Genomic DNA, 23936 nt, shown 5'->3' with positions numbered 1-23936 from the left:
AATTTAGCTCTGAGTCAGATCAAACTGTAAGGAAAATATAGTGGATCAGAAACTCTTGACTCCTCCCTGCCTGCTCTAGGTTCCTTAGTGAAGGCAGAGACCCTTTCATTCCAAATTACTGCTGGACACGGGTGACTGTAATTGTTAAATCTCTTACATATGGAAGATTGAGAGTTCACATCCGCTAAGACTGGCCAGAGAGTTCTGAGACATCACTTGTATGCAGTTTCTGCCTTGTTAACCACCAGCACTTCTGATAAGCTCTTAAGTACAAGGAAGCATGGTCCAGCCGTGTCATCTCCTACAGTCACAGAAGTTCATCCCTGGGCAACAGTGTAGTGACCAGCAGCTGAATGCATTTACTTCACATGGAGCCTTCACAAATCATCTCGAGGAAGCCAGGCATGGTGACACATGCTCAAGGCCTGTAATCCCAACACTAGGAAACTGAAGCAGGTGGATAGCTATGAGTTAAAACCAGGCTAGGATATAGATTGAGACCCTGCCTTGTACAACCAAGAAAATAGAATAAAGTATCTGGAGGAATACTTTGTTGAGGTTAATGCTTTAAAATGGGAAAGATTTGGGATGCTGATTTTTTAGAAAATCAAAAATAACGCATTTGTGAATATTAACCTTTGCAACCATTTCTCCCTTCATTTCTACCATTTACCTACCACAAGAGCTACGGAGCTCGGACAGACATGACTAGCCAGGTGATTGCTCAGTGAGTGCACAGGGGCAATGCATGTGTGGTATTGTTACTGCTTCAGCTCTGAAGGTGGCAGGGAAGCCAGGCGTGACTGCACACACCTTTAATCCCAGCACCCAGGAGACAGAGGTAGGTGATCTTGTAGTTTGAAGCCAGCATGGTCCACAGAGTTTCAGGATAGCCAGTGCTGTTACAAAGAGAAACCCGGTCTCAAAAAAATAAAAAATAAAGTGACAGAGGGCAGCGCATTTGAAGGCTCTGACAGTTAACACTATTCAGAGTGCAAAGTCCCTACAGTGAATCAGACCTAGTTTTAAAATAAAAATGGCTACATAAAACCGATAGTTTTTCTTTCTTTTTTTTCTCCTTAATTAATAGTCTTTCATCTTAGGTACATGAACCAAACCAAAGAGAACCTTCCCCTTACTCCCCACCAATAGTACCAAAGTAACTTTCCTGTTCCCGAGTCCTCTGGGGATCAGAAAGGCTAGTGCAGCAGCTGTCAGGAACAAAGGCACAGGCAGAGGGGCAAACAGCTGAGCAGGACAGTCTGCCACTGGCCAGCTGGAGTCACGGAATCCAGTCTCTCCCTTAAGCAGGGGATGTTCCGATCACACTCAAGTTCTCCCATCCCTTACAGTTACATCTTTGAAAGGCACATCCAGAAATGGTGCAAGGGGTTGTGGGGGGCTGGGTTAAGCTGTACATAATTACTATGCAGAGGTTACGGGGCAGTAGGACTCAATGGCACAGAGCAATGGGGGTATCCTTGTCTTCACCCACATTCTGGAGAGTGGGGTGGGAGGCTACGAGACGCTCCTAAGATGTGGCCAGCTTCCACGAAGGCCCAGGAGAAGCAGCACGAGGAGCGCCCGAGCCACGGTTAGTTCAACAGTCTTTGGTGCTTTGTGTAGCAGCATCTCCATGTACAAAGGCTCTTGCAGCCAGCAAAGCCGGGTCAGTGAGCTCGTACCAGTGATGTCCACCTCATAAGGCAAAAGCACAAAGGAAACCAGGTTTTTTAAAAAATTTTTGACAACAGTTAACCTTGAAAAGCTCCCTTCCTGCTCCAAGTCTACTGAGGAACTTTAGGAATGACCCACAACACTTCCTTCAGACAGGAGAAAAATGCTTTCACCCAAGAAATTTGTGAAACAGAAGTTTTAGCAGGGCAACCTACCTCTTCACAGGCCCCTAGGCTCCAGGACCAGCCAGTTCTCAGTGACCATCTGCACGTCCTGGCTGCTCAAAGGCTCCCGCAGCCTCACCTTAACTTCCAGCTTCCCCCCAGTGGGCTTTCTTCCATCCAGAACCTGTGACAGCCGCAGACAGACAAGACAGACAGACAATAAATGAGAGGATAGACTGGGGCAGGTAGGTTCTCAGAGCAGCTAAAGTATCCTGGGTGTCAGCCTCAGTATAGCCGGGCTTCTTCCTGCAGTATGGAAGTGGCGACTGCTTACTCTCAGTGTGTCTTATGATAACCTAGACATCTGGGTAAGTGTCAGTGCTCTGGCTGCAGATGAGACACCCAATACCCTATCCTGGTTTTCCCTTGATCGTAACTCCTAGAATTAACACTGGCCTCAGGGGGCATCCACAGGGAAAGTGGATGGGTAGCAATCACAAGTAGAACCCAGGCCATGCCCTCCTCTAGAGCAGATAAGGAACTAGATGAACACAGCATACTACAGAAGCTTGGGATTGACCACCCCCAAGGCATTTCAGAATAGGCCACACTTTCAGACAACTCCACGAGGGAGAGACAAGCTCTAGCTTTCAAAAGTATTGTAAAGGTCTGTCTGGACCTGGCTCTGCCAAGGACAAAGTATATGAATTAGCAAGTTCCTTCTGCTCTGGCTTGTTCTCCCTTTGTCAGAAGCAGGTTCTTAAATCTCCCCATCTTCTATAGCCCTGTGAGACCACGGAAGCTTAAGGAGCTGCCTGCCCAGTTTCAGTTACAATCATGACTGTCACTGATGTAGAAACACTGTCTCCATTTCCTGTGTGGAGCATGTCTTCTGCCACTGACCCAAGCACAACACAGCCCTAGAACAGAAATCTATACCGTGCTTAGCAGTGGTCAGAATCCTCAAGGGTCTTCTCCCAACCTCAACTCCAACTTCGCCACACCTGGCTGACTGGAAGGAGCTCAGACTTTCTTCACTCCTTTCGTCTATTACACGGGGATACCACCCATCTTCAAAGCACACTACCAGACACTTTTAAAATGTGCATAGAACCCTCAATAGAGTTCATCTTGGGCCCTACCTCCATGATCTCTCTGATCTCACACTCTTTCTCCAGCCTTTCCAGTTTCAGGTGTGCTGTGCCAACCAGCTTGTCGCTTCTAAAAAAGGATCTGGAAAGGCAAGAAGCAGAGGATTAGACTGGGCAGAGAGGGCAGGAATGAACTGGCTGAGTTCAATGCAAGCAAGCAGTGGTGTGGAGAACAACAGGAACAGATCTGCCCTTTCTTCCCTCCAACCTTGCCAATGGGACCCTTACCCTTTGTGGAAGATCTCAAATTTGATTCCTTTGCTCTGGATCACCCTCCTAAAGCCTCGGTGATTTCGATTGATGTTTAGTTTGAAAACTTGTTCAAATTCTGCAAGGAGGAGAGCAGGCAAGGATAGGTTGGAATTTGTGGGGGAGTAGAAATGGAAGCCCAGGGCAGGCTTTTCTTCTCTGGAGCTCACTGCCTTCAATTCAGACCGTCAGTCACCAAAGAAAGGCAGAGCATGTAGGTTCTAGCCTTGTAAACAGTTTGGTGCCCTGAGACACAGATTCTATCAGAAAGGACTCGGAATCTGGAGTGTGAATTCTTGGATTTAAATATATTCCTCCCCCTATCCCCCAACACACACACATTTAAGATAGGGTTTCACTACATAGCCCTGGCTGGCCTACAGCTCACTATATTGACCACACTGGCATTAAGCTTGCTGGGATCCTCTTTCCTATGCCTTAAAAATGGTGGGATTATAACACCCAGACTTCATGTCTATTTTTAACACTTCTTTGCTGTGAACCCCCAGGCAAATTCCTTTACTCAACTAACCTCAAGCCTCAGGATTCATAATTGCTTTTCTACGGTCTTCATTTTTTTTTCCAAGTGTGGTGGCACACAACTTTAATCCTAGCACTCAGGAAACAGATACATAAGGAGCTCCGTGAGTTCCATCCCAGGCATACCTAAGAGCTACAGAAGACCCTGTTTCAAAACACTTTACAATGACCCCTTACTGTTTTGAATTGTGTATGCGCAGCCACACGTGTGTGCAGGTGCCCATGAAAGCCAGAGGAACGGTATCCTGCTGGAGCTAGTTACTGGTGGGTGTGTACCCCTAAAGCAAATCCTCTGCACCACCGAGCCCTCTCCAGACAACTATTAATTAACGACAACCTGCCTTTATTTTTGAGTTGAGTGAACCAAATAAAACAGTAAGTTTTAAACTCTAGAAACTGGGCTGTCTATATGGAAAGTGAGAGCAGGAAAGGACCTTATACCCGACTCACCTGGAGAGTTCGTATTTTTTACCACAGCTGTTTTGCTTTTTTGAGCCTGGTCCTATGGCAGAAAGAAGAGAGAATTTGAGAAAGCTCAAAAATCATGTATTTTTGCACAGCGCTGAGTCAGATGTGAGGAAAGCAACCCAAGCAGGAAATGGGCAGAAGGTCTTCAACCCCTCCCTATGGCAATGCCTATCCACGATGGAGTCAAATTAGGCAGTGCTGTGGTTCAGAGAATCCCAACCACAGGAAAGCCTCACCGAGTTAGGGTAGTGAAACTCAAACCGTACGAAAGCATCCAAATCATCCGGAGTCACTCCTATAAGGGAAAAAAAGGGAGTCAGGCCAGAAAGCACAGCCAGAGTTTGGTGCCGGGGTGCAGTGAAGCACATGGGCACGGACATCCTTCAGTAAGGTGGCCTGGGTTACCTGGTGGGGCTGGGAGGTTCATTCCCCGGACGATGATCAGATGCATTTCTGTGCTATTGAGTTCTGAGAAGATCCTAGAAAGAGAATGAAGAGAGTGCAGAGGACAAGACAAGATAAGGGCCAGCACAACGCTGTAGGGTGGAGCTGCAACCCCGAGCTACCCTCCGAAGGCAGCACAGCCATTTCCCCCACTCAACACCCATGACACTGGGACGTCTCAATAAAGACTGAAGAGTCTCCAGGCTCTGCTCCAAAACTGCTGCCCTCCCTATCTCTGCACAGGGCCATTCCCTTAGGCATTGGCACCTCACAGTCTGCAATGTCTTCAATTCAAAGTGATGACTGGGAGGGTCCAGGCCCTGGGCTTGGGCCAGCTGCAGGATCTCAAGCTGTTTCTTTCGGTCCTCAGCAAGCTTCTCAAACCTGCCAAGGATGGACAACCAAGTCAGCATGGTAGGGTGTGTTGTCGATCCCTACCCAACAAGCCTAGCACAGCCCTGGCACTTACCGTGTAGTCTCAGCCACATTACCCTGGTGCATGAACTGCTTGGAGAACAGCAGGCACTTCTAGAAACAGAAGCCCAGAGTGACTGCACAGCCAGCGCAGGGCTTACCAAGGATAGCATTCAAGGCCTGACCTCTCAAAGCTCCAAACAGTCCTCTTTAGTCCTCCCCTATAAAACATATTCCTAGGGCACACTTCCTAAAGCTCAACTTATGTGCTTATGTGCGTCTGCCAGTCTGAGAAGGGTCTCAGCTGCATGGCCCAGGTAGATCCGGGGCTAATGGCAACTCTCCTGCCTGCCCCTCGAAATGCTGGCACTGCAGGTATGTATCACCTACCATGCTTGGCTACCTACACTTTGCTGCTTTTCTTGAGGATAGCCATTTCCCAAAAATTCACTTAGCAAGCTCCTTCCATAAAAACAGTTCTAGAATATCATGGAACAGAGCAAGCCCCCATCTCAAAGATCATCACTGCCACAGAAAACAAATTCAAACATATACCTTAGAATACTGTCTTCTCAGAATGGCACCACATCAGATCAGCTCCCTCCCGCAAAATCCATTCCCTGTAACTGTTTGAATTTCATAACCGCATAAAAATGGGGGCGGAGAGATGGCTCACTGGTGCTCTTGTGAAGGACCTGCACTTGGTTCCCAGCACCCATGTGGTGTCTCACGAGCACCTGTAACTCCAGTTTCAAGGAATCCAATTTCTTTTCTGACCGTCATGGGCACAAGACACACATATGATATATATACACACACATGTAGGCAAAGCATACATGTGAAAAACACCCTGAACTCAAAAGGGACAGCAGCTCATTTGGTAAATGAGGAAAGTAGCTTGTCCAGGGCCATATATTACACCAGTGAGAAGAGTGAGACTCTGAGCCTAGAACACAGAAGGCAGAGACACGGGCTACTGACCTCGTGCTGCTCCAGGAGTATTTTCTGTAGCTGGGCATACACCTCCTCAGCCTTCTGGGAGAGTCGAAGATCCTCATGGTGAATGAGGATGAAGTCACCTTCTTCATCTGTCAAGGGTGAAGGCACCTGCCCAGATCATAAGGCCCCTCGGGCCCCAAGAGTCAGTTTATACCTTTGCTGGGCCCAACAAACACAGGAATTCATGCTATACCTTTTTATAGCACTGCTTCTACTGGACTGACCCTGCCGTGTTACCTGTGACCATCAGTAACGCATTCCTTTCTCCTTGTCTCCCTAATGGTCTATCTCAGGGTCACAAGAGGGAGACAAGCAAAAGACTCCTTTCCTACTGCCATCATTCTATACAGGTCTTACCCTCACCCAAAAGCCACTCCAGTTCGTCCCCATCAACCAGCCGCCACCTCTGTGCTCGAGGCAGCCTAGGTTGAACTCACCTTAGAGAGGTCAATCGGTTGACCAGCTCTGGCCTGGATGATCTGAGCCTCAAGACTTTTAGCTACTCGTAAGTGGGATTTGGCCTGCTCCAGATCCTGCCTGCGCTTGGCTTGCAGAGCTGCTCGCTGGTACTGCAGTTTCCGAGCCTCCAGCAGTGTCACCTGCTCCCGAACTAAACCAAGAGGGCCAACGGTTGAGGTCATGCCTATCTCACTGGGCTGCCACTCCTCTGTCTTATTTGTCCCCAAATTACCAGATGGACTCAGTGACTCCTTAGAACTTGAGGCCTTGGGCTCATTCAGAAGATGGGATGAAGGGACCAGAGGCTGTGCTGGCTTCTTGGCCAATGGGGCCTGTGCTGGGGTGTCCCTCTGCAGGTGGCATCCAGTTATCCAGTTAGGAGTCTATCAAATTGCTACCACTCCCCATGCCTACACTTGGGCTACCTCCTTAATATTGCACCCTTCACTGTATGACCTTAGTGGAGTAGCTTCCCCTCCAGAGCCCTACAACCCAAAGACAGAACCATTCAATGCCTCCTAGCCCAGCTTCCTCAGTAGGAGCACCAGTCAGAAAGAATGGTGGAGTTTTAGGGGGCTAGAAAAACCCAGGTCTGAAGTCAGGTTCTGCCTCTGGAATTTTTTTCTCTAAAATGGAGGAAAGGATCTCTATTTTATGAGGTTAATACACAACAGGGTCTGGTTTACTCCTCATCTGTCCCCCCACCCCCACCCAAGCCCCTACAACCAAGCCCTGGAGTCCTGGGCCCATAGCCAAACCTCCTCATCTTCATCTACCAGGGCTGTATCTTCTGAGGCCAGTTTTTGGGCAGCTGCCAAAGTTGCTGTCACTGAATCCTCCTCAGTATCTTTTCTGGGCTCCAGGCCAGGGATGGGAGGAAATCCTGAGAGACAGAATGGAGAAGGGGCAAAGTGGTAGCATTAAAGACACATGAGCCTGCTGTGGGTCTTGCCTGGCTCTAGGATAGGTAACTCTCACAAGGTGGAGGCACACACATGAGAAACGTCTTTCTCCATTCTTGCTCAGAAACCTCATAAAGTCAACAGTTCAAGCTTCACCCACCTGGAGGAACAGGTAACTCAGCAAAGTCAACTTTCCGTCCTGCTTGATGAGCTCGAATAGCATCCTGATATTGCTACATGGGAAGGAAGGGATTTTTAGCAGACTACAGTCTGCAGGTTCTGTGTCCTCAGTGCAGAGAGGCAGAGAGAGGGGACAGAGGAGGACTGCAGCCTTAGAAGAAAAGGAGTCCCAAAGCAGCAAGAAGTCCATAAGCAGACAAGGACTTAGAGACCAGAGCTGGTAGGGAAAGCAGACAGGCAGGGTGAAGCAAGGGTGAGCTAACATAGGATGGGGCTACACAGCAGTGGGCTTACCTTGGCAATTCGGTCATGCATCCTGGCTTTGCGCTCATCCCCACTGGCCCTGGCCTGGATGCCTGCCTCACGATACCTGTTCAGCCTTTGTTGTAAAGCATCCAGCACTGTCTTTGGCTCTGCAGGGGCCGCTATGAAGGTGATAAGGAGAGCCTATCAGCTCATCTTACACCTTCCTAGGCCCCAACTCCACTCTCCCATTGTCAAGTCCTACCTGGGGTGGCTGGGAGGTCAGAGGACATCACTGGCTGCATTTGCTCCACTGCTGGGGACAGGACTTGGGTTGCTGCAGAGGCCTCAGAAGCCTGGGGGAGGGCCTTCAGATCTGGGAATCCAAATAGCAGGGTAGGCAGATACCTGCCAACTCCATACCTCAGAATCCTCCCTAATCCCAGCCTAGGTAGACACCCTCATTATTTGACTGACCCTCAGGTGCTGGGGGCATGCCACTCAGATCCACAGGCTGCCCCTTCTCCAGGGCCTCTAGGACAGTACCAAATCTCTGAAGAAGAAAAGTTACAGGCATAAGCCAAAGAGCTCCAAGAGCGTGGCCTCAAACAACTCCATGAGTGCACTCTCAGCCAGGTACTGTTTGGCCTCCTCTCTGAGCCTCTGTTCCCCATCTACTAAGTGGAAGCAGGATGCATACCTTCCCAATCCTCATGAGCTCCCGAGCACGGTCTAGATCTCCGGCCCGCTTGGCACTGAGAGCAGCTGCTTTGTACTCTCTTTGTCGGGCTAACAGCAGGGCCTGTGGGTCTGGGTCTGAATCAGGCAAGGCAGCAACGGCAGGGAGGCTGGACTCAGGTTGGGAAAGGTCACCTACATAACACAAGAGGCTGGACGGTCAAAGAAGGAAGTGCGAGGGCCCCAGTCTTGCCGGTCTAGGAATCCTTGGAGCAATGACAGGCAGGCAGGTAGGGTGGGCAGACTATGGGAACCAGAAACAGTCTTGTCTTCATATACCTGGGTCCATGGCACAGGAGCCTGCAGAGTCTATCTCAGAGTCCTTGCTGGGTCTTTCCTGGTGGGCTGGGGGCCTTTTGCCCAAGGCCACTGGAGGTGGAATCTCGTCCTCACAGATCTTGCCGCCTTTCCTCGCAGTGGCAAGCTGGGACTCCAGAGTCTAAGGGAAGGGATTAGACTTGAACCCAGGAAGCCACCTGGGCCTTGCTGGAAGACAGGCCAGCGATGACAGTGTTTATCATGCCAGTGCTGCCTGACCCACAGTCTCACCTTCAGGCCTCGCTCACAGCGCCGGGCTTTGGCAGCTTCACCAGCCTCCTTGGCACTGGCCGCAGCCTCCCGGTAGTTCTGGATCCGTTCCTCCAGCAAAGCCTGCAGCCCCCGAGGCCCTCCAGCCTGCAGATACTTCAGCTCAGGGCTGGGCCACTCCACAGCCAGCTAGGCCCTTGCCATTCTCTCTCTGTGAGGAAGCTACCCCAGAAGATGGATCTCTGGGACTCCAGGAGAAAGAAGTGCCTAAGCCCCCTGAGTATGAGGCAGAGACCCACAAGAGAAGCCAGACATTATGTCAGGCAGAGGCCCCCAAAATGGTTCCAGGAGTGGCCTCAAACAGGAAGGCCTTTGAAGTCAGCCAGCTATGAAAGTCTCTCATGCTGTTTTCTATGTGGGGAACTGCTAGAGTTTTTTGGCAACCCTGCTGTATAAGACATGCTACATGCATACTGTACATGTACACATAGGAGCATCAAAGGTACAATGGGGCCCTCCTGCAAAACCTACCTGAGCCACTGCTGCAGGTAAGGCCTGCTGGAAGGCTGCTGGTGCTACAGGTTGTTCAGTGTTGTCCCTTGTCTTCTCCTCAGACAGGTCTGGGCTTGTTTCCTCACTGTCATCCACCAGCCCAGTTTCTTCATCCACACCCAGGACTTCCTGCAGCTCTGTCTGGGGAAATAGTCCAAGAACTCTGGGTGCCTCACGGCCACATCATGACTAGAAAAAAGTTAAGGCTTCTCTTCCCATGCAATACTTCTCAATGCCAAATCCTCTTCACTAACAGTTCGTTAATCTAATCAAGGAAGACCTTGAAAAAGTAAATGAAAACTTGAGAATTCAAGTTCTGCAGAGTCCAGACCCAAAATCAAATGAGACCAATCTCTCACTGTAAGGTCATGAGGATAAGGCCTGGGAAGGGACAAGGACAAGCCCCAGTCTCCCTCAATAGCTCTCACCTTGGACACCAGCCTGGCAAACATACCAGAAGGTCTGCATCGTCCTCCAGCCCTTCCTCTTCCTCGCCCTCCTCCTCCACATCTCGCATACAGTCTGCTGCCAACTTCTCAATGTGGGCCATGGGCAGTGGGGCTGAGGAAAGAGAGTCACAGATGATCATGGTGACTCATGGCCCGATAATAAACAGACGATCTTTAATTCACTATATTGGTTACTACACCAAGCAGAAATCCCCCTTCCCTTCCACAGCAAAGTACAACTCAGAAAGGTTCTCCCCTTTCATGACCCAGCTCAAAAGACCCCTGCTATGGTTCCTGCTTCCCGGGTAACAGGCTGCTCTTTTCCCTGCATTTCTGTCTGTAGGGAAATGTACTATACACTGTCCCACTATGCCTTTCACATTTGTAAATGGTTCTACCATCCACTCCAGTGTTACAATACTGTAAGATGGGTAACATTATCCACATTCTCTATTCTGAATAAACCAATTCCCCAAATTCACAATCTCAGTAAGTGACAGTATCCAAACCCAGGCTTATCTAACCCAAAGCAGGGCTAGAGTAGCGAGCCCCTTCCCAGTTGTTTCCGACTCAGACATACAGGCTGCCTCTAAGGGTTCCTGCTAAGAGAACCTTAGACCTCTTATTCTGTTACTAACCTTCCATCCTCTTCCAGGCTATGAAGAGAGATTTCACTTCTCATTTCATACCATCTCTATTTACTGTGCACACAATTCTATCAGCTCTATTTGAGCCCCTACTGTATAAGATGAGGCTCCACCTATGCAGGACTAAGGCTAGTGATCTTAGGCTAACAATCAGATTTGTCCTCAAAGGGGAAGGAGCTCCAAATACAGGTACATAGCTGAATTCCTGAAGGAATGTAATTATCAAAAGGACTAGGGGAGCTGGCTGACTCCTTCAGGCTGTCAGGTAAGGACCCTCTGCCACATAGGCCTGTACCAGCCCGGCAGTGAACTCACCCCGCCCCTTGGGTGCTGGCTTCCTGCTTGTGCTCCCTGTTTCCCCAGTGAGTGCCAATAACTCAGCCTCCAGGTCTCCATCATCTTCTGTCTCATCCATCCCCAGGAGCATGTCCTCAGGGTTGAACTCCACAAAAAGCCCCAGCTAAGAACATAGAAAGGGTTTTTTAAAAAGATTTCATTATTTTGTGTAAGAATGTTTTGCCTGCATGTATGGGTTATACCATATGCGTGAAGGCAGATCCCCTGAAATTGAAGTTATGGGTTATTTTTAAACTTCTACATGGGTACTGGAAACCACACCCAAATGCTCTTAACAATAAAGCTATTTCTCCAGCACCCAGAGAAGGATTCTCCAGAATCGTATCATGGGGTTGGAGAGATGGTTCAGTGGCTGAGTGCTTCCTCCTCTTCCAGGACTCAAGTTCAGTTCCTAGTACCACAGTGCATGTCTCATAACTATCTGTATCTCAAGTTCCAGGGCAGCCAATGATCCGACCCATGCATGTGACATACATTCACACAAACTAGATAACTGTTTTTAAATTACATAACAAACCAGAACTTGAGAGATTAAGGCAGGAGAACCACCCCAAGTTTAAGGCCAATCTAGTCTACATAGTGAGACCATCTCACTAAACAAACAACAACAAAAATCACATGATGACCCACATGCTTGCAGTTCCAGCACATGGTGGGGGAAGCAGCATAATCAGGGGTTCAAGGATAACCTAGGCTGTGCATGAGACCCTGTCTTTAAAAAAAAATATCCCGGGGCTGGAGAGGTGGCTCAGCGGTTAAGAGCACTGACTGCTCTTCCAGAGGTCCTGAGTTCAATTCCCAGCAACCACATGGTGGCTCACGGCCATCTATAATGGGATCCAGTTCTTCCTCTGGTGTGCATGAAGACAGTGTAGTCATATGAAATAAATAAATATTTAAAAAAAAAAATATCCCGGGGCTGGAGAGATGGCTCAGTGGTTAAGAACACTGTCTGCTCTTCCAAGAGGTCCCGAGTTCAATTCCCAGCAACCACATGGTGGCTCACAACCATTTGTAATGGGATCCGATGCCCTCTTCTGGTGTGTCTGAAGACAGCTACAGTGGACTCACATAAAGTAAAATAAATAAATCTTTAAAAAAAAAAATCACATAATGAAATTATGTGTAGTGGCACATGCTTATTATCCTAGCACTGGGGAGACAAGGCAGAAAGACTCCACGTTCAAGACCTGCCTGGGAAACATAAAAGTTCAAAGTCAGCCTAGGCAACTTCTGAGAACTTGTGTCAAAATAAAAAGCAGAACAGAGCTGGAAGTTCAGCTCAGTGGAAGAGCAGTTGCCAGGCATAGTAAGCCCTGGTTCCAGCCCTACTCACCCCAAAGCCCACTGTGCAGAGAAGGAAACAGATCCAAACTAGGGAGAGTTCTTTAAAGAAACCAGTAAGACTACAGTATCACTATCATAACTAACAAGACAGCAGCAGCTGGGCACGACACTTCACATTATCCAGGATTACATTAGTTAACTCTCACCACCTTCAAAGATTCTACCATATACACACCTAATCTTTGTGGGGGAAGAAGGAGTAATTTGAGAAGTGCTTTCATTGTATAACCTAAGCTGGCCTTGAACTCACAATCCTCCTGCTTCTGCCTCCTTAGTGCTGGGATTAGGTACCACATTTAATTTTTAAAATGATTTATTTTTATTTTATGTGCATGGTGTTTTGTCTGCAAGTATGTCTGTGTGAGGGTGTTAGATTCCCCTGCACCTGTATTTACAGATGGTTGTAAGCTACCATATGGGTTCTCTGGAAGAGCAGCCAGTGCTCTTAACCGCTAAACCATCTCTCCAGTCCCCCAGATTTATTTAATTGTAGTAAACACAGCATGAACTCTACCATCCTATGTTCAAGTGTGCAGCTAAGGAACATTATACATTCCCATTGTTTTGCAACCATCACTCCAATCCACTCAGAATCCATGTGCAAACCCGACTGTGTGCCTAGGAAGCACTAGCCCATCGTCCCCTTTTTCTACTTTATTTTCTATGTCTATGTCAACATAACAGTCATTTGTATGGGCAGACGTAGGTACTACTTTACCCTGGTGTTCAGTCACAGCTGTAACCTCCTGAGTGACAGACAAACTAGAGTAATTAAAGTACGGTTTTCATGGCATCCATGCCCTTTTTCCCAACCCAACCTTAACTGATTTTTTTATTTGTTCTGGTTTGTTTTTAAGGGGTTTTTTTTTAAATGTGTATGACGGTTTTGCCCATATGTATGTATGTATACCATGTGGCTATGGTACCCATGGAGGCTGAAAGAAGGTGTTGGATCCCCTAGAACTCCAGTTGCAGTGGCAGCAAACACTCTTAACCACTGAGCCATTTCTTTAGCCACAAAAGTCTAGAGATCCCTACTCCACGTGACCAAGGGGTGAAGGAGGCCATGTTCATACCTGCTTGGCAGTTTCGGCACCCTGGCCACTGGTCTTAGGGCCCTTCCGAGGTCTTGGCCCTGGCATCTTGGCAGGCTAGATACCTATCAGGTGTAAAGTTGAAGAGACTCAGACCGGAGTAGATGATGAAATGGAACCCGTGGTTAGGGGGTTTATTCCCGTGGGAGAGGAGAGGCGGTGGATGGGAGGCAGGGGACCACTGTCAACAGAGGGATATGGGGGCGGGGGTGTACAATTTCTGAAGTGACTGGTGCCCATGGAAGGCAGATTTACGGAAGCATACAATGGTTTGGAAAGGCTATTAAAAGAAGTGCCGTTTGTCCTGCGAATAATGTGTCTATTTACATTTAAGTTAAAAATTCAGTTCCTCAGTCATACCAGGTAAGTTTCAAGTACTGTAGCTAAACCTCACTAAAGAGCACCACTAGGCAGCACGGACATAGGTCGCTTTCATCATCAGTTTCCTTGGACACTCTACACCTGATTCAGCATTCAGACCCTCTGAAAGATGTCACAAGTGGTCAACGGGTAGTGTAGCACAGCCTGCCCAGCACCGGAAGAAACTCATTTGCTTCTACCTCAGGCTTCAAGGAAACAGACCCATGGGCAGACAACCACCACAGAGTAGCTGCAAAGACCATGGATGTGAGAGGTTGCCCCTTATCGAGGACCTAGAAAAGGCATCTAAGGAAGGATGAGGTCTGTGCTGAGTCATGAAGTTTGGGCACTGGGGACGAGCAAAATTCCAAGCAAATTAATCGAACTGATACCAGTTCTGAGGTGAGAAATGGCTTGGCCTATACAAGGGAAAAACGCCCGGCATCACTGAGGCATAAACCAAACTGCAAGGCTAGAAATGAGGGCATGAACCAGGGGAGAAAGAGAAACACCTTTAAGGCTTTAAAGGTACTTAGGCGTTACCCTGACAGCAGTGTGAAGCATGATGGGTTGCTGCAGAAGGTGCACAGGGAAGTGGGAGATCATATACGGCGGGAAACCACAGCCCTGAGCATCTTGCAAATCTATGGAGGAGCGTGAGGTGGCGTGGGGATTAAGAAGCAGACACGATCCCGCGTCTGGAGCTGGGACCAACAAGGCTGCAAGGTTTCCTGGTGTGAACACACAGGCGTCTGCCACTCCAAGTGTCAGATTTCGACAGCAGTCAACAGCGAAGCGTCAGCCGGGATGGGGTGCGGGAGTGAAGGCGCTCAGGAGAATGAGATACTCCGCTGCCGCAGGCCGGTCGGGGCTCAGGAGAGGCGACGCCGGGCTCCCCACACCCGCGCCTCCTCCCGCTGCCAGGCTCGGCCCGGCCCGACCCAAGCCGCCTCTATCTCCCCGGCCGCCCCCAGACTCCACACGCCCGGAAGCGGGCACGTGGCATACCTCGCGGCGGACCCGAACCAAAACCGGGCCTTCTCGAGCCCGGAACCGCCTAGCTTCCCGCGGCCCCCGGGCGGCGGCGGAGACAGCCACAGGAAGCACCCGCCCAGGAGGCGGTGGCTCTCGCCCGGCACGTGACAACACAGCCAGCTGCCTGCAGTGCGCATGTGCGCGGGGAAGCGGGCGGGGCGCGCCCACAGGTGACGCCTTGGGTGGGGCTGGCTGTGAGCAGACACTTCCAGCAGGTAACGCGATACTGGCTGACGGCGGCGTTGTGAGGTTTGGCGTCTTGCGCCCTTCACACACGGTAGGCGTTCCCCACCCTGACGTAGTTTCTTCGAGAGGCCTCCTCCCTAGCTCTCTTCGCTCGCCGCGAGGCTTCCGCTTCCTAATGGGTACCACAAGGTAGCCGGGCCGAGTCCCTGTATGGAGATCCTGGAGGATGCGGCTTCCTCGCTGCCCATTCTGTGCATCCTAGGCTCGGAAAATTAGCTCTCCGGGAAATAGAGCTCTTTTCTAGTCAGAGGGCAGAACAAAGCTTGAGTTTAGAGGAACCAAAGCTCTCTAACTGAGACAAGAGCATCGATGCAGGCTGAAGGGCCGCCTCTACCTCAAGGAGCCCTGATATATCGGAATTGATGGAACTGACCCGCAGGTGGACCGAACCCCAAGATTCCCCACGTCACATGCACAGTCTCACTTCATGGAGAGACTGCAGGCTTCAGTTCTAATTGAAAGAAGAGTTGTGCAACCCCCATGGTGGTGCATGCGTTACGTCAGAGCGCTCGGGAGGCAGAGGCAGCCTGGTCTGGTTCTAGGCAACATAGTGACAACTCGGTCTGGTAAACAAACTGCCTCAGTAAGGTAACTCCCAATTGTCGTCCTCTGACCCTACACAGATGCAGGCCTGACTGCACTCTGACATTCAAATCAACCCACACCAATAATACACAGTAGACATTAATTCCTATAGGTTTGGGGTTTTTCATTTGTTTGTCTTTTGTTTTGTTTTTTCAAGACAGGGTTTCTCTGTAACAGTCCTGGCTGTTGTAGAATTTGCTTTGTAGACCAGGCTGGCCTTGAACTCACTGAGACATACCTGCCTCTACTTCCTGAGTATAAAATCCACTCCTGGGATTAAAGGAGTGCACCACCACCACCACCTGGCTGGTTTGTTTGAAACAGTCTCATGTGCTCAAACCTGACCTCACATTTGATTTGTAATGAACGATGACATGGAACTTGTAGTCCTGCCTGCATCTATACAGCGCAGGCATCACACCCATGGGCCTGCTGAGCTGCTAGCGGTGGAACCACCTCCTAGTTCTAGTAAATTACACGAGGTGTGGCCACCGACTCCTATCTCCCATTCTGCAACAGTTCCTTCTCAATGAGTATCTGTCCTCTTACAGGACACTCACGCTGGCCCCACACAGGCTCAAATGAGAATGGAGAATAATGTAGAAGACAGTGTATAATAATAGAGTCAGGAGGGATAAGAGAGGATAGTGACCAGAGGGACCAGTGCAGAAGAAAACTCTCCAAATGCAAGCAGATAATGGCAAAGAATCACCTTTGTGCCAAATTATGTGCTGAAGTAAACTTTACACTGTTTTCTTAGGTCTCTACACAGAGTTTTCCCAGAGGCTATTTTTCTTGTTCAGAGGATAAAGAAATGGGTTTGGAGTTGTATTCATGACTGTATGTTGCCTATGTGTATGACGCGCATGGAGGGCCTTGTGTTTTCATCTTCCACGGTCCATACTCCACCTCATTTCCTTGAGACAAGATCTCTCACTGAACTAGAGGCTGTTTGAGCTTAGTCTTGCTGATCAGCGAGCTCTGGAATTCCCCAGTCTCCTCTTCCCAATGCTGGGGTCACAAACTCATGCAATATCGCCCAGCTCTATTTTTTGTTTTTTTTGAAATGTGCCCTGTCTGCCTGTACACCTGCACGCCAGAAGAGGGCATCAGATCCCCCTCCTTTTAAATTCATATTAAAAAACAAAAAGATGGAGGTCAAGGCCAGCCTGGTCTTCAGAGGGAGTTCTAGGATAGACAAGGCTATACAGAGAATCCCTGTGTCAAGGAAACTAACAAACAGTATTAGTGTCTTGTGAGCTACCCCATGTGCTGAACCATCTCTGCAGCCTCCGTTTTTGTTTTCTGCTTTTATTTGTGTGTATATGGTGTGTGCGTTTCCAAGCGTTTTGTTGCATTTATGAAAGTACATCATATATGTGCAGTGTCCATGGAAGCCATGAGGAATCAGATCCCCTGAGACCAGAGTTAAAGATGGTAGTAGGCTGCCACATGGGTGCTGGGAATCTAACCTGGGTCCTCTGCAAGAGCTACAAGTATCTTTAACCACTGAGTCATCTCCTCAGTCCCTGTATGTCTAGCTTTTTGTGTAGGTTCTGGGGGTTCAAACATGCCGTTATGCTTAGAGAGCAAGCACTGTTAGTCACTGAGCCACATCCCACTCTCCAAGTGGTGGGTTGTTTGTGTTGGCAAAGTTCTTTGTTTTGGGAGTTGTCCTTGTTTTGAGAGTTTCACTGTGTGATGAGTAAATAATTTAAAAGCTGGCGTCCACGAGACAACGTGCAGTATTATCACAATGTATTTTATAGATCCATCCATTTTCCTGCAGACTTCCTAATTTCATTTTTCTTTACAGACAAATCTGTTGATGGCCAGAAGTAATTTTATGACAGGATATAGTTGTTTGGGTGTATATTGTTGGGTCATGTGACAGTTCTATTTTGTCAATGGAGGTTCCCAGAAGAAGTTGTACCTACAATTAACATTCTAGAAACTAGATCCAGCTCAGGTTCTTGTGCTTTTTTTTTTTTTTTTTTTTCTTTTTCTTCTTTTCTTTCCAGAGCTGGGGACCGAACCCAAGGCCTTGCACTTGCTAGGCAAGCGCTCTACCACTGGACCAACCCCAGTTCTTGTGCTTTTGCCATAAACATTGTGAGCTATCGCCCCCATCAAATTTCATGATTTTTAAAAGTTAAAAATTTTTTTGATGATGTATTTACATGTGGATCTATGTGTAGGTGTCCATGCGTACAAGTGCCCTTAGAGTCTGGAAGATGGTGTCAGGTACCCTGGAGCTGGAGTTAGAGGCAGTTGTGAGCCGCCTGACTTCAGTTCTAGAAACTAAATTTAGATCATCTAAAAGAACCCCCATCTTGGCCTTTAGACTCATGGCTTTGATCTGTTTCCTTATCATTCATTTTTCTTCTATAAAGGACATCTTTGCTCTTCCTTTTGGTTAACTGTGGAAGTATATTTTTGATATGGGGAGGAGAGGTGGCTCAGCCGTTAAGAGCACTTGCTTTTGTGTAGTTTTAGTTCCCAGCACCCACATAGCTGCTCACACATTTGTAACTAGCTTTAGGGGGATCAGATGGCCCCTCCTGGTCTCTGAGTGCACATGGGTGGCACTTACTCACTGATGCAGATAAAACATTATACATACAAAATAGTCCTTTAAAATACCCTGATAGGGGTCCTCAATTCAGTTTTATTAGGATATGGTAAAGGAGTATAGACTAGGGCTTCTAGCATGCCGGGTCAATTTACCACAGAACTGTATCCCAGGCCTCTATTTTCTTGAGCCAGGGTCTCACTAAGATGCTCAGGCTGACCTTGAGCTCCCTGTTACAGTCTAGGCCTTGTGTTTATAATCCCATCTTAACTTTTGAGTAGCTGGGATTACAGGCCTCGGACATACAAATCTCTAAACTATTTGGAGACTAATCGCAGACATTATCACACTCATCTCACGAATCCCCTAAGCAGCACTCTGGGTATCGTATTTCTCTAGTGACGTGGAAGGAACACAGAACCTCCCATATGGTCAGCAAGCCCTCTTCCACTGAGCCATCGAGGATGGCACATGCCTTCAATCCCCACACTTGTGAGGCAGCGACAGGTGGAGCTCTGAAGCTAGCCTGGTCTACACAGGTAGTTCCAGGGCTAATGAAGACACCATCTTAAAAGTTTTAGTTTAAGACTGGCTCTTGCTAAGATACCTTGAACATGCTTTGTAACCAGACCTCCCCAGCTTTTCTTCTAACACAGGGCCTAGATTGGTGTGCTGCTTTTTTGTTTTTTGGTAAGACTGTGGCCAGAATATGTAATCAAACCCTTTGTCCTGAAGTTGCTTTGGTTATAGTGTCTTTGTTGCAGCAATAGAAAGCAAACAGCTAGCCTTGAACTTGTGTTGCTGGGGACAACCTTTAACCTCTATCTAATCTTTGTGTCTAGCTCCCATGTTTTGGGATGGCAGGTGTACCACCATGTCCCATTTATGGCAGTGTGGGGTGAACAGGATCTCAGCACACCAATGAGTTGTGTCTGCAGTTCAGAGCACATCCTTACTGAACCTCCTTTTTTTTTTTTTTTAAATTTTTGTATTTAGTACCCTACTTGCATGTACACCTGAATGCCAGAAGAGGCATCAGATCCCACTACAGATGGTTGTGAGCCACCATGTGGTTGCTGGGATTTGAACTCAGCACCTCTGGAAGAGCAGTCAGTGCTCTTAACCACTGAGCCCTCTCTCCAGCCCTTGAACCTCCTAAGTAGCTTCTACTGTGTCAGCATGATTGGTTTTTTTAAGTAGTAACTTTGGTTTATAAATCAGTGTTTGCTTGCCTTCCTGCATGTGTATGTGTTGCTGCATACATGCTTGGGGACATTGGAAGGTGTCAGACACCCTGGAATAAGAGTGACAGATGGCTGTGTGCTGCTCTTGGGTGCTGGGATCAGAATGCAGGCCCTCCGCAAGAGCAAGCCTGTCACGTGTGTGGCAAAACTTTGTATCTATTTCTACACTATTTTTTCTTTATTAGGTTTTTTCAAATAGTATCTTGTAGGCTGCCAAGGCTAGCATCAAGCCAGCAGTAATCCTCCTGCTTCAGCCTCCCAAATTCTGAGATTACATGATGTTCCCCATGAAGGACAAGGCACTGGGAAATGAATCCAGTACTGCCTGCATGCAAGGGGCATTGTCAGTGTGATGCACCCCAAAACACACTAATTTTTTTCTATAAAAATCAATTTTACTTTGTATCATTCAAAATCTAATACATTATAGCATAAAATAAAGACTTCCTCTAGCCTCCCACCCAACCACCAGGCTATTTCCCAGAGGCAACCAGTGTACCTAATTTCATACAAATTCTCCCAGAACTATTTCACATAGATACAAGTATACTGTATACATATCTTCATATACATAGTATGTTACCATAAACTTCTCAAGCACTTTAGAAAAAGCAAAATAAATAATGGAAAATGACAAATCTACAATTTCCATCCTGCATATTTTGCTGTAATTCCATGTTCTGAAGAAAAATAAAGCTCTTTGAGGAAAAGCAGAAGTTTGTTAAGTCCTTCACTCTTCTTTGAGAGCATACAGCACATCATTCTGGCTAACATTGAGTCTCACTCGAAGGAGTAGGTCATTCCTGCTAGGCTCCACCAGAAGAATGCGGCAAGAACCCAGACGCGAGCACACGGCCATGGTCTCTGACATGGTTGGGTAAGGCAGTCCCTCCATTCTGCACAGAGCCACATGCTGACTGTATATCTAGATAACAAAAGTAAAGCAAAGGTTAAGAAAAACAATAATCCTGGGCTTTTATCTGATTATCTTCTGCAAAAGTGAGTGCCTGGGGTATGATGGGTGATGTCCATCTTTAGTCCAAGCACTTGGGAGGCAGAGGCCAGCAGATCTTCATGAGTCTCAGGACAACCAAGGCTACACAGTAAGACCCAGTGTCAATACAGTCATTCATGCCTCGGATACAGATAGATACAGATCATCAGTAGATGCCCTTGCACAAAGGCAAGTGATTGGAAAACAAGCTGTAGAACAGGACACAGGTCATCTGAACCTTGCCATTCTATCACTAATCTATGTGACAATAGGCAGGTTATGTCACTTATCTAGTCTTTTAAAGGCAAGGTCTTGAAGCCTGTAGCTCATGCTGGACTGTAACTCACTATGTAGACCAATCTCCTTGCCTCATCTTCCAAGTGCTGAGACTGCAGGTGTAACTACCACGTGCCTACCTGGCGTGTTAAAGCTTCAGTGGCACAGATGTAGTACACGACCTTACCAGGTATCAGTATGAAATGATTACTGTCAGAGAAATAGTCATGGGTCACAGGCATTAAGAGTTCAAGGATTTAAAATGTCAATCCTCCAGAGCAATAGCAGGAATATAGTACTGCTGCTAAAAGTCACTCCTGGGTTTTGTTGTTTTCTTTGTTTAAAGGGCAAGGTCTCATATATTCCAGCCTGGTCTCAAAGTGTATATGAGCCAAGGATGACTCAGTTTATAAACCTTTATTACCTCAAATTTCCGGGATTATAAACCACCATGCAGGGATTGGGGATTTAGCTCAGTGGTAGAGCGCTTAGCAAGCGCAAGGCCCTGGGTTCAGTCCCCAGCTCCGAAAAAAACAAAAAAAAACAAAAAAAAACCCCAAAAAACCACCATGCCTGGTTTATATGGTATTTGAGAAATCAACATAGGGCCAACATTTTAGTTACTAAAGGAGTCTTAGCCCTATTAACTTCACCCCTATTCCAAGAACCCTGGACCCACCCATATCTAGAAGGATCAGAAAAAAACAGCATTCAACCAATAACCTGTTGAAATGTAGCTTCCTCCAGTCCTGATCGACGGAATTCCGCAATGATGGCTCTCAGGAAGCTCTGTTCCAGGACAGAAGAGTTTCTTAAAGGAAACCAAGAGATGTGAATTCTAGAGACTGCCTGTACCACTGGCCTCAAGAAGGGGGAAAGAAACACCAGGAAACATTTCTGTATCACCTGACAATGTTGTTTCCCCAAAGTAAAAGCTGACATAGAAAATGCTCTTTGGAAATGGGGAAACACAGGAACTACTTCTAGAATTATGCCTGCACTTCAAAATTAATGAACAAGTGGATAAAAGAATGCATGGAAATTAAAAAAAAAAATACAAATTTTGGGAGCAGAGCATCTCTCAGTAACAAACATAACTCCTCCGTGTTCATGTATCCCTTACAAGAGAAGAATTTGTGCGTGCATGCAGGACAGAAAAGGGCGTCAGATCTCCAGACTGAAGTCATAGGCAGCTGTGAGCTGACAGGTATATGTTGGGAGCTAATTTTGAGTCTTCTTTAAAAAGCAGCAAGTGCTTTCAACCACCATGTTCCTACCTATTTGCTGTTCTTTCTTGAGAGTTTCACTGTGTAGCTCCGACCATGCGGGGAATTATCACTATGTAACTTGTGGCAATCCTCCTGCCTTAGCCTCCCAAGTGCTGAGATTGCAGGCATGAAAAACCGAACCCAGCCTGTTCCTGTAGTATCTGTACTTAATAAATGACCCAATAAAAGTTAGCTCAGTGGTAGAGCGCTTGCCTAGGAAGCGCAAGGCCCTGGGTTCAGTCCCCAGCTCCAAAAAAGAAAAAAAAAAAAAAAAGTTATAAGCATTCAGCCCTTACCCAAGGGTTGTGTTTTTGCCTTCCCGATTGCCCCTAAGGACAAATAAATAACCAAATGTGGACAGAATGAGTTAAATCTGAGAAACAAGCCAATTGCCAAAGCCCCTAAGCTGGGACCTCTCTGACTTCAGATTCTCCCAGAAGTGCAGGCAGCAGAGAATATATCTTACTTGATGGCAGTAATATAGGATGAGGAAAACATTTCATCTATAGCTTCCATTAAGTGGGCCACAGTCACCAGGCACTGAGAGTCACCACGCTGATGGGAAACCTCGCAGATCTCTGTGGCACGCCTGCAGATGTCCAGGCAGCGCCGGGCATCTCCAGAAAGGGCTGCTACCTATAAGAAGGACCATTTTATTTCCAATGTCCACTTGTCAACTCAGGTAAATAACCACTGGCTCTTGCTGGGGTAGTCTTTGTGTACTGTGTAAAGATGGTCTTGGTTCTATTCAAGGGCTGATTTCTGTGAAGACAGTTGAATGCAGACACACTTTGCTATTGTTATTCATATGGCTACATCACATTTTGAAAACACTCCCTCTCTTCTGATTGGTTGAATAAAAAGCTGGTGGCCTGTAGCAAAGGAGGAGAGAACAGGTAGGACTTCTGGCAGAGATGGGGAATCAGCTGAGGATCCTTGAGGGCAGGGAGACACACAAATAACAAAATATTATTGCTTTGTGGTTAGGTTGAACTTGTGGAGAAAAAGATAGATGGGAAATGCTAGTTAGGCCTGAGTTTCAAAAGAAAAATACATAATCCTGTTGTAATTTCCTCCTGTGTGATGATTTTGATCTGTTTGTGGTGACTGTTTTTAGCAAATATGTAACTTGTAGCTATGAAGCAATCTTTTTCTTACACAGAGAACTGTTTTAAGTGGTATAAAAAGGCTAAGAAAAAATTATACTTGTTGAAACCTTCTCATTGGAGCTTTGCTCCATCCATCCACAAAATGCTTGTAGGTGTATATATGCAAAGGGGTTGGAGCTGTGCTCCAACCACCCAGTGTGTGTGTGTGTGTGTGTGTGTGTGTGTGTGTGTGTGTGTGTGTGTGTGTGTGTGTGATATGTACGATTCCCCCTTATTTCTTTGCCTTCTCACTGGCCCCCACACAAATAAAGAATTCAGAATTTATGATTTATTGCCCTTCACAGGGAGTGCCAGCCCCAGTGAATCAAGCTTTATTCACTCAGAGAAAAGTCTGCTTGAGTGATCAATTACCCACTCCACACTCAGCCCTCCTCAGTTTATCTTGTGGTGTCAAACCTGGCCTTTAACATTTGGAGGAGTCCTAGGTTGAGACAAGGAGTGAAACAAGTGAGCAGTGCCACCTGCTGGAGTTGCTCCTTCTGTGTTTCCCACACCTTCTCTCCAGGGACTCCTTACCTCCCCAAGCTGACTTTGAAAAACACTTGAATGTTTTATTGCGATTTGCTTGCACCTAATTATCTCTAA

At 47.4% G+C, this 23936-nt stretch overlaps 2 protein-coding genes and 1 long non-coding RNA gene across 9 annotated transcripts in view; 1 reads left to right on the top strand and 2 right to left on the bottom strand.

Annotated features, from left to right (window-relative positions):
• Positions 1–1052: 1052 nt before the first annotated feature.
• Cc2d1b (coiled-coil and C2 domain containing 1B) lies at positions 1053–15103 on the bottom strand. Its single transcript, NM_001270984.1, is given in 25 exon segments — positions 1053–1698; positions 1893–2025; positions 2984–3074; positions 3221–3320; positions 4232–4283; positions 4486–4544; positions 4655–4728; positions 4961–5077; positions 5163–5221; positions 6089–6214; positions 6544–6716; positions 6798–6915; positions 7324–7448; positions 7628–7700; positions 7942–8072; positions 8156–8266; positions 8368–8443; positions 8591–8763; positions 8908–9067; positions 9178–9303; positions 9688–9849; positions 10163–10269; positions 11120–11264; positions 13585–13667; positions 14971–15103. Coding segments are annotated over 23 exon segments (2553 nt in total). The 5' UTR covers positions 13651–13667; positions 14971–15103; the 3' UTR covers positions 1053–1698; positions 1893–1896.
• A 40-nt stretch (positions 15104–15143) lies between these two features.
• Positions 15144–23936, top strand: part of LOC148005972 (uncharacterized) — a 12938-nt gene continuing 4145 nt past the window's right edge. Inside the window, exon 1 of the long non-coding RNA XR_015621042.1 lies at positions 15144–15274. This is a non-coding gene — a long non-coding RNA (uncharacterized LOC148005972). The remainder of the gene's footprint in view (positions 15275–23936) is intronic.
• Positions 20018–23936, bottom strand: part of Orc1 (origin recognition complex, subunit 1) — a 24132-nt gene continuing 20213 nt past the window's right edge. For 4 of the 7 annotated variants that reach the window (XM_087549179.1, XM_087549178.1, XM_087549180.1 and 1 more), the window contains 3 exons: positions 22649–22818; positions 21638–21725; positions 20018–20569 (listed from right to left, as the gene is read on the bottom strand). In XM_087549179.1, the coding sequence (XP_087405305.1) occupies positions 20375–20569; positions 21638–21725; positions 22649–22818 (453 nt within the window). In that variant the 3' untranslated portion in view covers positions 20018–20374. Of the gene's footprint in view, positions 20570–21637; positions 21726–22648; positions 23118–23936 lie in introns of all 7 variants that reach the window. The other 3 variants (XR_015619723.1, XR_015619724.1, NM_177931.2) reach the window with 2 other exon arrangements.

Source organism: Rattus norvegicus, chromosome 5, assembly GCF_021556685.1.
Source record: "Rattus norvegicus strain SHRSP/BbbUtx chromosome 5, alternate assembly SHRSP_T2T, whole genome shotgun sequence".
Lineage (NCBI taxonomy): Eukaryota > Metazoa > Chordata > Mammalia > Rodentia > Muridae > Rattus > Rattus norvegicus.
Note: the sequence above shows the minus strand (reverse complement) of the source record. Positions and strands in the feature narration are given on the sequence as shown.